The sequence below is a fragment of the Phoxinus phoxinus genome (assembly GCF_949152265.1).
Source record: "Phoxinus phoxinus genome assembly, chromosome: 22".
In the NCBI taxonomy this organism is placed as follows: domain Eukaryota; kingdom Metazoa; phylum Chordata; class Actinopteri; order Cypriniformes; family Leuciscidae; genus Phoxinus; species Phoxinus phoxinus.
The window spans coordinates 19,956,246-19,969,881 of record NC_136897.1 but is presented as its reverse complement, the minus strand read 5'-3'; the positions used below and the strand labels follow the sequence as shown (position 1 = coordinate 19,969,881).

At 40.9% G+C, this 13,636-nt stretch overlaps 1 protein-coding gene across 3 annotated transcripts in view; it reads left to right on the top strand.

Moving 5' to 3' along the window:
* Positions 1 to 404: 404 nt before the first annotated feature.
* eif4g3a (eukaryotic translation initiation factor 4 gamma, 3a) overlaps positions 405 to 13,636 on the top strand; it is a 51,724-nt gene continuing 38,492 nt past the window's right edge. For all 3 annotated transcript variants that reach the window (XM_079596895.1, XM_079596894.1, XM_079596893.1), the window contains exon 1: positions 405 to 2,246. In XM_079596895.1, the coding sequence (XP_079453021.1) occupies positions 2,083 to 2,246 (164 nt within the window). In that variant the 5' untranslated portion in view covers positions 405 to 2,082. The remainder of the gene's footprint in view (positions 2,247 to 13,636) is intronic.

The following is a 13,636-nucleotide window of genomic DNA, read 5'->3' as shown; positions in this document are numbered from 1 at the left end:
ATTTATACAAGATCACGTCCTATCTGTTGAATTTGCCGGTGTAATATTAACTTGAACTCAGGCAAATTATCAGATTTCATTATCCTTATTACAATGTAATTCTAATGATGTTAATTGAAGAATGCATTTGTGAGCAGTATGCCCACTGTTTTCATTGGATTTGTTTTTAGACCATTATACAAGAAAGTGTTTTTGAAACTATGCAAATATGACTTGCTGGGCAAAATGTCCAGATAGATTCCAACTGCCCCCTCCACAATCAAAATAAATAAGAAAAGTGGGTAACAATTTACAGTAAGGTTTCATTTGTTAAAATTAGATTTGTGATTTATAGTTCGTCTCTCTGTCCCCCTGCAAACATGACCGACAGATGGCGCCACATTCACACATGTTAATCGAAACAAAAAAAGCCTGTCAAAGGTTTGCTAATGTTCTTCTTATTAAGCTTATCTAAACCCAGTATACATACTCAACATCATAAGCAAGCGTATATATTTCATAAACGCTGAATTTGACAAAAAGCCTTCATCAAACGTACGTAATACTGCAACCAAAATCTGGGCGGGACCTTTTTTTTTTTTTTTACAAAAGGTGAAATTGCAGACTTATATGCAGTCAGCGTATGATTCATTCATTTCTTATGTTGAAGATTGATGGCTTGGAATGTAACAGAGATGCCATTCATTGTGTGAAACAGTGCAGGCATGTGGCGAGGGGCGACTGCCTTTATGACGTCACTCTCATTGGCGTATTGCGATGTCCCATTCGCGAACGAATCGTTCTTTTGCCCGAACGAGTCGTTCACAAATCGAAATGAATCATTCTAAGCGACGGTCGAATCAACAACTCACGGACTTATTGAACCGAGAACCTATTTCGAATTTGGCTGATGTGGCAAAAAAGTTAATTTAGTAGCCGAATAGCTGAAAGATTACAAACAAAATGTACCGGAAATATGTTTATGACTTGATTTGTTTTACAGTTTTATCTCAACACACACACACACACACACACACACACACACACACACACACACACACACACACACACACACACACACACACACACACGCACACACGCACGCACGCACAATAAATTAATTGGTTTTATGAATAGATTTTTTTGTTTTTCAAACTAAAAGTGTTGCAGATACTTTCTTCATTCAAGATAATACAGAAGTCTAGTATTTAAAGTAGGCCTAAATGCAGATTACAGAAAATGACTTAATCTTAATTGAACAAAATTTAAAAACAAGAAATGTACTGTTTTAAAGCATGAATAAACATAGCATTATACATGCACTTTTGTTCAAATATAAATAATCAAATACTACAAAAATAAGTACATTAAAATATCCAGGGTGTAATATTATAAAAAAAAGAAAAAGAAAAGAATAATAAGAATATAATCGGGTAGAAAGATCTAAAATAAATACTTTGTACACTTTGTAGGTCTCAGACGTTGTCAGGGAAAACCATGGGGAAAACGTAATTGCGTCACGACGTAAAATAATCACTGAATCATTTTATGAACCGCATCTTTGAAACGAACTATTCAAATGAACCGATTCTTGAAAATGAGTCGTTCTTCCGATCACTACGGAGTGGCGTAAGGTGAACCCGAGCATCACCGAATTCACCCGACGTTTACCGAACCGTCCTTCCAGCCGGACTGCTGGAAGCAGCCGCAACAACGCCATGTTGAGTGAAGTCTCCCATCTTTATGAGAAATTCCTATAATGCGACTCGTTGATGTGATGTTACTACGCAAAGCTGAGGAAACAAACCCGGAGACGGCCATCTGAGGAGGCGAAGAACAATTCAACCGGGGAGATCCAGGGTGGCTGGAGGGGGATACAACCCCCCTGTCGTCCCCATGCGTAGAGCAGCTACAATCCCCGATTTCAAAGATAAAATGACATTTTTGTTACTAACAGTCAGATTTGAATGAAATCCATGGCATAAGGATATAACGTTACACACGTCCCGGCCTTCGTAAAGAGAAGAGACGGCCAGATATTGTTGGAACGTGCGACCGTTTTCAGCTGCGTATTTTTTTTTTGTTTTGGTTTAAATTTCTGCAATGAGTTTGCCACCGAAAGTGGTTCAGAAACCGGCCGCTGTCTCTGTTAGTGGACATGTTACCGGACCGGCACCGCCAACGCAGCTCCGCGCAGCGCTGACCTCCGTGTCGTTACCACCGGGAGTCCAGAGCGCTCCTCCGCCGTCAGCCGTGCCGCCTACCCAGTATCCTTCACTAATAACAAAGCCCCTTGTGTCCCACGCAGATTAATGGGCAAACGAGTGCGAATTTCGCTTTGTAATCACATAACCTGCGTTGTTGTTTGTTTACATTCATGTGTAACTGGTTTTGATGACGAAATTACTAATATAATATTGCATTAGTTCATATTAATATAACGTTAATATAGCAACCGTTGCCAAGGTGATAGGTGTGTTTATCGATTACATCGAAGGGATGTATCTACATGGTTGGTATCTGTTGGCACTTGCTTTGTTCGTTGAACTTGACAATTCCAGCTTTGTGTCCATAACAGTTTCAGATCATTCAGAATCTGTGAATTTTTTTAAATAGTTAGGCTAACAGTTACCTGCTGAATTTTCTAGTTTTATGATCGAATGCTTTTCCTCCTAAAGGCCTCAGTGCACAAGTCAAAAGAGACAAGAATGGCATATGTTGCTAGGGTGTTGTTGCTGGTTGCTAGGGCGGGACTAGGAAGTTGCTGTGGTGTTAACTTGTGAATGGCTGATCAACTGCAAGTTTAGAAAATATATATTTTTAAAGATATGATCTCTCCGATCTCTTTTCAGTGTAAGTTTTTTTTCTTCCCGTTTATCTATCTTCCAGACAAACAACTTGTGTGATCTCTTAAAGGGTTAGTTCACACTAAAATTAAAATTCTGTCATCAGTTACTCGCCCTTATGTCGTTCCAAACCCGTAAGACTTTCGTTCATCTCCAGAACACAAATGAAGATATTTTTGATGAAATCTGAAAGATTTCTGTCCTTCCATTGACAGCTACGCAACTACCACCATAATAAGATTGTAAAACTAATCCAAATTTAATCCGTAGTCGAAATTTTCTGAAGAGACTCAATCACATGATGAACAGATTTAATTCAGGCTTTTATTCACATTTAAACATTGATCAGAAAACAACTGAAACTGCTTGATGTCCGAGAACAAACCTCATTGGTTCTTGCGGAAGCTCAAACGTGCTGCGTAACACGTGAATGAACCTCATTGGTTCTTGCGGAAGCTCAAACGTGCTGCGTAACACGAGAATGAACCTTATTGGTTCTTGCGGAAGCTCAAACGTGCTGCGTAACACAAGAATGAACCTTATTGGTTCTTGCGGAAGCTCAAACGTGCTGCGTAACACGAGAATGAACCTCATTGGTTCTTGCGGAAGCTCAAACGTGGTGCGTAACACGAGAATGAACCTTATTGGTTCTTGCGGAAGCTTAAACGTGCTGCGTAACACGAGAATGAACCTTATTGGTTCTTGCGGAAGCTCAAACGTGCTGCGTAACACGAGAATGAACCTTATTGGTTCTTGCGGAAGCTCAAACGTGCTGCGTAACATGAGAATGAACCTCATTGGTTCTTGCGGAAGCTCAAACGTGCTGCGTAACACGAGAATGAACCTCATTGGTTCTCGCACGTCAAGCAAGCAGGCTTGACCTTTGTTTTAACATAACATGAGTTGATGAATGTTTATATGTGAATTAAAGCCTATATCTTTTCATCATAAGCGAGTCTCTTCGGAAAATTTGGACTAAACTCAATTCATATGGATTATTATGATCTCTTTATGAACTTTTTGAAGCGTCAAATTGGTAGTTGTGTACTAGATGTCAACGGAGGGACAGAAAGCTCTCAAATTTCATCAAAAAAGATCTTAATTTGTGCTTCGAAGATGAACGAACGTCTAATGGGTTTGTAATGACATGAGGGTGAGTAATTAATGACAGAATTTACATTTTTGGGTGAACTTACCCTTTAAGGGGAATTGACTTCAAATATGTACTTTGGGATGAGCTAGTTTGTTTGCACATGCCAATCTTATTATCTAGCCTAATTCTTTGACATTCATACATTAAATGTTGCGCAATTATTTCTCTGAGCCTCTTTGTTTACTAATATTTGTAAAAAAAAAAAAAATATCAAGCTACCGTCAATCCCCTACCGAGACATTTTTCCCCCCGCACAACTGAATTGAAAACATCAACAGATATGAGGCTACGTCATTCTAGTCTGATTTTGAAAGTAAATCACGTCAAATGAAACTCATGTTCGCTAGTGTTGGTTAGGCTAAATATGATAGGAATCTCTGCCTGATTTGATGTAACGCGGAGTAATCGGTCAAGTGAAGGCTGTTTAGACACAGTTGAGTTAAGTAATTGAGCAATAGGCGTACTGCAAATCTGGGTCACCCTCTTGAGCTCTTTGAGAATTTCAGTTGTTCTGCAAGTCTGAGCCATGATTTGCTGAGGAAGATTTAAAGGTGAAGTGTGTTTGTTTGCAACTAGTGTCACCATTGAGAATTGCACACATAATGAAGATTTGAAAACAGGTTTCAAGGAATAGTTCCAAAAACTCACCCTGATGTCATTCCAAACCTGACCTTATTTCCTCTGTGGAACACATTTTGAAGAACTGGTTTTGTCCATATAGTAAAAGTCAATGGCACCCACAAGTTTCAAGCTCCAAAAAGTAGATAAAGGTGGCGGTAAATTAATCCATCCAATTCAACTTTAGCATTTTGAGTACCACTGACTTCAATCAACACATCTGAAACATTCTTCGAAAAATCTTCCTTTGTGCTTAGCCAAAGAAAGAAATCTATACAAGTGTGGAGCAACATAAGGGTGAGTAAATTATTTTTTGGGGTGAATTGTTCCTTTAATATTAAAGCAAAATGACTAATTTTAGCATTATATCTTTATTGAATGCATCTGCCAAATATTTATGTAGTGGAGTGAAACTGAAACCAACTTGTTGGCAAACCTCAGACTTCTTCAGATAATCACTTTTCGCAAATTGAAAGTCATTCAGAGCACAGATGACATCTTATTTCCCTTTCGATCAATAGAGAAATAGTTCACACTATACCTCACTCTAATCTACATACTATGTTTATTGTGTGTATTTTTGTAACCATGGATGTGCATATGTGATAATGGTCAGGAATCAGGATGTCATCATTTGTTTGCCTTCTGCACACACTGATTTGGCTTTATTTGGCATAGTGACCCTTGCAGTAGTCTTGCAGTAAGGTCCAATCTAATTTAAACCTGGGAAAAAGGTTTTAGCAATTGACAAATAAATCTGGTAGATTGAACGAAGTAGACGTAGAAATATAAAAAATGTAATGTCACTAATCAAAAAGCAATTTTTTTGGCATTGACCATGCAAACGTTTTTGTACAAAAGTCAGATGTTGTTGAACACTGTACTACAACTTAAACAACTCTGATTGGCCATTCCTTTCACATGCTCAACATATATGTGTGATTGGCTACAATGGTTAAAAAACCGCTGTATATATAACTATGTACAATATCTTTGACTCTAAGAAATTGCATCAAGAACATCGACCGGTTCCGATGTTCGACTCAGATTATCTGGTAATGTGAGGCGTTTACAGATCAAATCTTAAACCTCCCATTCTGCTCACGGACACATCGGGGCCGCCCCGACATTACCAAACATGTTTGATATTGAGGATTTTAGATCGGGATGATTACGACTATTACGCCAGTACTTCCTAATAGCCAATGAGAGACAAGTATAGAAGGAGATGGAAGTGACTGAACTTTTGAAATGGCGACCGCGAAACAACAAGCACCTGTACAGGGCCGGTGAACAATGGAGATGGAGGAACGGCTGGTTGAAATGTGGCAACAACAACACGCCTTTATAATGTCTCCTCAAAAGACTTTCTTCTTTTCTTTTCTCGCTTAAGAATATGTATTGATACAGCAAGTTGCCATGACACAGTATCCATTTTGTTTACATGTGCTTCCCCGTGAGATCACGTGATGTTCTAAATCTGGCATGATAATCTTAAGAGTATCGTGTAGTGTGTGATGTGCCACGATTTTCACGATCTTGTAGTCTCTGCAGGTTTTAGATTTAAAAGAAGAAAATCTGTGAAAATTCTCCTCAAGCCGGGGACACACTTAACGACTTTAAGACTGATTATGAATGTAATTTGATACTTACAACTTATCATGCACAAACAAACACGCAGAGTCAGAGACAGTTGCGTTCAGTCTGTGTTCCCAGTCGGTGTTTAAAATCTGCTTCAGTCGTTGGAAACAGTCTGTAAGTGTGTTCAGTTCAGTCTTAGAATGTTTCAGCTAGTCGTCAAGTGTTCCCGGCATTGGGGACACACTTAACGACTAGCAGAAACATTCTAAGACTGAACTGAACACACTTATGCCGGGGTGAACACCAACTGAACGCAACTGTCTCTGACTCGGTGCGTTTGGGCACGATCAGTCGTATTGTATCAAATTGCATTCATAATCGCTGCCTTACAGTCGTTAAGTGTGTCACCGGCTTTATTCAGACTGTCAGTCCAAATCTGATTTTTGTGCATATCCGATTGAAATCCAATCAGTTTTAGCAAGTGTGAACGGCAAAAAATCACATAAAAATGTTGTAATCCGTTTCAAGCTACATCCATATGTGGTTTGAGATCCTATTCAAATAGAATTTCTGGAAATCCGTTTCAGTCTGACTGCTCTCATCGGATTTTGCGTGGTTTATGTGACTTTCTCACATAAAACGTGAAACGTGAACGTCAGACATTGCTATAGGAAACATGCTGAAAGTCGCTGCCGAAACAAGGCTGTGTTGTTCCGAAGTTCTGGACAAGTAGAAAATGACAATACAACGGAGACACGTTTGTAAACCAACGTAGACGACAGCACAGAATAAAGCCACGCATACCAGCCTCCTACATTTCTGACGCTGCCTTAGAAGATGTAGTAGTCAAGCGCTGCTAGTCATTGTCATGTTGTAAAATTGAGATTAGACAACATCTCTATTGTAAACCCCTCCATGTTGCGGTTGTTGTTGTTTTTGGCATATTCCTACCGACGCAACGTCATTGCCAAAGAAACCAATGCAGATAAAGATAAAACAGAAAACGAAAGAGCTGCATGGATGGACACACAAATCGAATCTGAACAGTTGCGATACACAATGTGGACAGTCAATAATTTTACAATGACAGTGTGAATGTAGCCTTATAGACTGTTTCCAACGACTGGAGCAGATTTTAAACACGGACTGAACTGTTTCTGACTCGGGGCGTTTGTGCATGATCAGTCGTATAAAATTACATTTATAATCGGCCTTACAGTCGTTAAGTGTGTCCCCGGCTTTATGTGAGTGATGCAACCAGATTTCGCAATCGTTTAAGATTTAAAAACTCCTGTAGTCTGAGCCTGACTTTACTTGAGAGATGAAAAAGGAATGAACTTTGGTTATTGTCTTTAGAAGACTTAAGGCATACACACACTACAAGATCATCCGGCCGATTTTGGGTCCAATTCTCCCTTCCGACAATCCTACGTAAAGTCCCAATTATTCTTAAAAATTATGGTTTTGATTGGTTTCATTTGCCTGGAATAAATCCACATTAAGTAAGGTATTTTTCTTTGACGTCATGCCACCTCCATCACCTAGTGATCTCAGCTTTGTGGCCTCCCACATTGAGATCTTCCCAATCAGTTTCAGACTTTAGTTCTCTAGGTTTTATAATTCCCAAAATGATTTGTTATTGCTTTGTTATTGGAAATCGTATTCAGCTGTTTAACAGTGATCGACAAACCTCAAACCTCAGCAAAAACATGTGGCTGTAGAAATGAACTATTGTGTGCACACATGGTTGCACTTATGTCAGATAGCGATGATCACATCACTTGATGCATATCAGCGTCTTCCACTTGTGAAGTGTTTATGATTGCATAAATCGCAATTACGATCCCTTCCTGTGCTCAGACGTCACTGTATTGCTTCATCTCGCAGAGAAAATCGTCACAGTGGACGGGATTCCTGTTCGCGGGACGCCTGCCTTTGGTGATGATGCTGCGTTGTGAGCTTGTGTGTAAGGCAGAGGGGGGGTTTGGGGTGTTGGAGGGAGTGGTTGCCAGAGCGACGGGTAACATATGCGACTGGCGCTGCACCCCTCAGACAATGGCAGCGCTGCTTAGCATTCAGAGTGTGAGGCTTCCCACCGCCTGCCAACAATCGCCTAGGTCAAAAAGAGTCTCACACACACCGCCTGCCGCAACCCCTTTCTTAGTTCCAACACATCTTGTCACCTGCTTTTCCACTTTTTCATCTCCTTCGCAGACCACAATCAGCCCTAAATGCTTATCAGGAAATTGCTAAACCAGTAGGGATAAGGAACTCTCATTCTTGAAGGTGAAGTGGGTATTTTTCTTTTATCCAATCTCTATCTTAAATGCTTTAGAGATAACTACAAGTAAGCTATTTGTAGGAAGCTATGGCTTGCTCTGTGATGCTGGGAAAACATTGATCCATTTGAGTAATTTAACAAAGTTATGGCTTCAAGTCTCAGCCAATTTCGTGCGATTTGGGCGCGACTACTGGGAAACCTGTTTGAAAACATTTTGCGATTCCACTGCATAAATTATATACATAACTGGCTATTTTCCTGCAGTAAGCGGTTTCTGAGAATCATTGTTGAACATTGTTGATATTTGAAATCCACCCAAACAAACACACCCCTCCCTTCATTGCTCCGCCCCCAAAATGCCAAAACATGCAATACAAGAGTCTCTATCATAGCAGAAGCAAAGCAAAAAAAAAAGCGAAAATGACGAACGAATGACAAGGAAGAAAAAAAATTAACATATACAAGCAAGAGTTTGTTGTTAGTGCCAGCAGCACACAAAACTCAAAACCAATGTTACTCGCATATGGAGCAGAAACAACGCAACCTCAGCGTCCGTTCTCAGGCCTTCCTGCTTAGGTCTCTCCAGCGCAAGAAAGTTGTTCTAATATTAACGCAGGTCCTAAAGCTCTTGCCCAGTCATAACCCTATTTTCCCCCAGTGATATTCCTCTGACTTTTTTCTCTTTAGTAATATCTCTCAGCCATCTCTCTTTCAACAGTTTTTCTTCAAATCTCCCTCTTGCTCTCTCCTCCCCCATCATGAGTGGATTCGCCCCCTACTGCTAGTTTTTCAGAAATCGCTTACTGCACCGTTAGGGGCCGTTTACACAGAAAGCATTTTTCCATTCCAATGCGCTACTTTTCCATTGTTTTTTTTTATTTAAACACGCGCTAGACGGACGTGTATGACCGTTGTGCTCATGCCTCGCGTCTTTTGCAGCGTCTTTAGACTGTTAGGAGTAACAAACTACTCGTTTTCACACCTGATTGTTTGTTTCGAAACAGGTACTTAATTTGTTACAATGTTGCATTTTCCTCTTGGTATGGTTTGCTTTCACAAGGCAACCATTCAAAGCGTACTAAAATGTGTTCATGCAAGTCACATGTGAGTACAACTGTCCTCTTATTGGTCAGCGTTTTCTCTGGGTCATCCATCAAGATGATTGACAAGTTCTCTCCATGAGGTTATTGTGGCTTTATTTGTAACTGTCGAGTCAAACACTAACACACACAAACACTATACTAATGTAGCCGTCATTGCCGCTGTTAAATTGTTTACTACATTCGTATTAATACTGCAGCAAATTCAAACGTGCTCTCTCTGGGTCTCCCAGCGCTGTCTAGAGGTTTACTGTGTCAAGATAAACGCAAACACTATATGAATGTTAAGCCTGTTGTATGCTTCTGCGTCAACTCCACGCCGTAGCTACGCCGTCACTCCTACGGCGTCGTGGCCGTTTTATGGTTCTGCGTCGGGTTGTGTTGCATCGCGGTGCATTTCACCGCGAGAACGCTAGGGGGGCGGTATCACAGCCCTTGTGGTCTGCGTCGCCTCGACGCGTAGTTACAATTTTTTGGAGGTGCACGTCGAGCTACGGCGGAGGGGGCGGAGAGGGGTTCGCGTCGACGCAGAAGGGTCTGCGGGGGTACGCCGTCGATTCGACGCAGAAGCATAAAAAGGCCTTTATAATGAAGCAAGAGCAGGAATCAAGGCTTCTACGGGACAGCATTCTCGCACGGAGAAGCACAACTGCATAACATTTTAAAGGACAAGTTTGGTATTTTACACTTAAACCCCTGGTTTCAGATAGTTTCTGATGAAATAGAACGGTTAAGATTGAAATTTGGACACATGCTGCTGGCCCGAGAATTTTCGGTTTCTGTGGTAGCACCCTCCTACCTCCACAATGGCTGCATAGGTGCACTGGAACAATCCTTCCTAAAACGCATTAAACTTTCGTTAACAAAGACGTGAAACTCACGAACACCCCTGGTGTTCACTGATATGCTCACACAAAAATCGCTGCAAAAGATGCTTTTCAACAGGTGTTTTACCATTCGTTGTAAAACTGTGGAGTGCGGACCTATTTTTCCAAATGCCTCACACCCGTACATTCTTCCATTGAGAGCTTGAATAATAGACACTCCAGCCCAGTTGGTGGCGGCGGAGTAATACCGTACCTCACAACACATCCAATACAAGTCAATGGAGTTGGACAAAAACTACGATAAAACCTGTTGGAAAGCATCTTTTGCAGCGATTTTTGTGTGAGCATATCAGTGAACACCCCTGACCACTCGTGAGTTTCACGTCTTTGTAAACAAAAGTTTAATGCGTTTTAGGAAGGATTGTTCCAGTGCACCTGCAGCCATTGTGGAGGTGGGAGGGTGCAACCACAGAAACCGAAAATTCTCGGGCCAGCAGCATGTCTAAATTTCAGTCTTAACCGTTCTTTTTCATCAGAAACGATCTGAAAACAGGGCTTTAAGTGTAAAATACAGAATTTGTCCTTTAAGATGAACGTGCTCTTTTGGTTTTCAACTGTGATAACTAATGTGCTCACTCACAAAATCAAACACTACTGCTTTTTATTTAGCACATTTCCTGTTATCAATTATAATACCATTTGGTCCATTGGGTCAGATTGCCTTCACACCTCAAGCGAACCGCCCTAGAGTTAGTTTGCAATCGGGCTAAGACCACCTCGTTCAGGCGGTCTCGGAGTGATTGTTTTGGTGCGGATCCGAGCGTGATTGCCGTGTTCACATATGCCTAAACGAACCAAACCAAGGGAGAAAACGCACCAGGTTCCGAAACAAACACTCAGGTGTGAATGCACTATATTTGGCTTTCTGTATTATGCATTGAACAATGACACTTTACCTGTGAGTCACTTTCTGTGATCTCTCAAGTCAAAGTTGTGGTGTTGGCTGCAGTACAGTGTACCTGGACTACATTTAGTTTCATTCATTTTATATACGTTTAGTGAACATATTCCTCAAAGAGTAATATGTCTGTATAAGAGAGTATAATATACTGTATATCTCCAGATGAGGGTCGTAGGGTTCAGATCCTCATTTTTAGAAAAGTCAGCGATGCATGATCATAGAAAAAGTCCTGAAAATCATACTGCGCCTTTATAGCACACTCTGACCTATAGCAAAGATTACATCTCTCTCTCTCTCTCTCTCTCTCTCTCTCTCTCTCTCTCTCTCTCTCTCTCTCTCTCTCTCTCTCTCTCTCTCTCTCTCTCTCTCTCTCTCTCTTTACTTTTAATTGATCCTCACCTTCTTTTGCTTCATATCTTTCTTGTTCCTTCCTCTACTTCATTCCTTTATTCCTTTCCTTCAGTTGCTTCTTTATTCTTTCTTTCTTTCTTTCTTTCTTTCTTTCTTTCTTTCTTTCTTTCTTTCTTTCTTTCTTTCTTTCTTTCTTTCTTTCTTTCCACAGTCCCCTTCTCTCTATCACTCCATATGGTGCCTAATTGGATTTACAGTAAGCTTCTATGAAAGTTTAAGGCTACACACATCCTTTGCCATTCTCTGAAGTACTCGTTCTACTGGCAGTAATTAAAGATACAATATTTAGAGACTAAAAGACCACCACTTTCCAGAGACCATGGCACTAATAGGATACTTTCAAAAGAGATCCTTATTAACAATTGTCTCTGTGTCTTAAGAACCCAGATTACTTTTTAAAATGAGTGCTTTTGGAAAATGTGTAAATTCTTCTCAGATGCCCCACACCTGTGGGCACACACCTGCGTGTCGTGCCGTCAAAACACTGCCATGACCATGCAAAGGGATTTGGTTATGCAATGGAGTGCCAAACCGTGAACACAGGAATCAGATCAGCCTGTAATTCCAGTAAGTCGTGGCTTGTGTCCTGCCAGAGTCTCGCGAGTGTCAGCTGTCAGTTTGAACCTGATCAAATAGCCTCATGGGCCATTCCCCAAGCTGCATTCCTCAGGTGCACCCCTCTGATCTCTGATTGGGTACCGTGGATGTGTCCCTGATGACCTGGAATATAGGTTTCCAAAGTCGGATTCACTACACGGGTGCACGTGAGAATGCACACGTGCACTCATTTTGGGTCGTTAGGAGTGAAGGAAAACCTCTCCACACACATTATTATACCTCTCTTCCTGGCCTTTTTTTCCCAGCTTTTACTTCCCCCATCCCCCTTTTTTCTCAGAGTTTAGGTTGGCAGAAGGCCAGAGAGGTAGAAGTGGGGGGGGGGGGTGGGGGGGGGGGGGAAATGGGAAAGAGAGTGCAAATCGGAAGGCAGGATTTCACTGAAAGACTAAAAAGTGTTCATGAGTGCATGAAGCGCATGAAAGAGGAAAGCCAGACCTCCTCCATTCCCCGAAACCATGTGATCTGCTCATCTCTCGCTTACGGACACCGATATCGTAACTGCCAGAGCAGGTTCCTGCTCTTTTGTTTCTCTTTTTTGCTGTCACATCCATCCATCTTTTTCACTATACGCGTCTATAACTGTGTCTTTGTTCTGAGTGGCTCAGTCTTGTGTCATAATACCTCAGGCAGGTATGACAGTGCAGCATTTATTGTAAACTCTCTTTCCCTGTTGGAGAACTTCCTTGAAAGAAGACCGGCTGAGTGATGTGTGAATGTAATTGTAGGTAAAATAATGATGATATAACATTTTTCAGGTCCCATGACTCCCATGTCTTTTAATAACGTGCCACCTGTGACCTGAACATGTTCAGGTTTAGGTTATCATTATAAATTTTTTGGAGAGCCAACAGCCGTAAAGAGGTACATGAATTTTAGATCATGGGACATTTTTGGTGGTCAAGTAACACTGTTCTGATTTTCAGCGAGGAATTTTGCAGCTTACTTTTAATATTTTCTATTTGGTTAATGTGTTAGAACACACATTGTATCCAAAAGTGCACTGATCCATTTCTCACATATTTGGAATTCCATGTCAGGATTTCTGTCTGTCTGACATCTTTCTTGCTGGTTGAGGTACGGGGTGTGCTGAAAGGGGGAATTGGAAATTTTAGAGACGGGTGGGAGAAAATGTGTTTGTGTTAACTTTCTCAAACCTTTGCCCTAAATGCAAGTCATTGGAGGAAGTGAACGGTAATATTAATTGGTGTGAAAGAGTCTGCACCATTATAGCTGAATGAACTGAATGTTTGCTATTATGAAA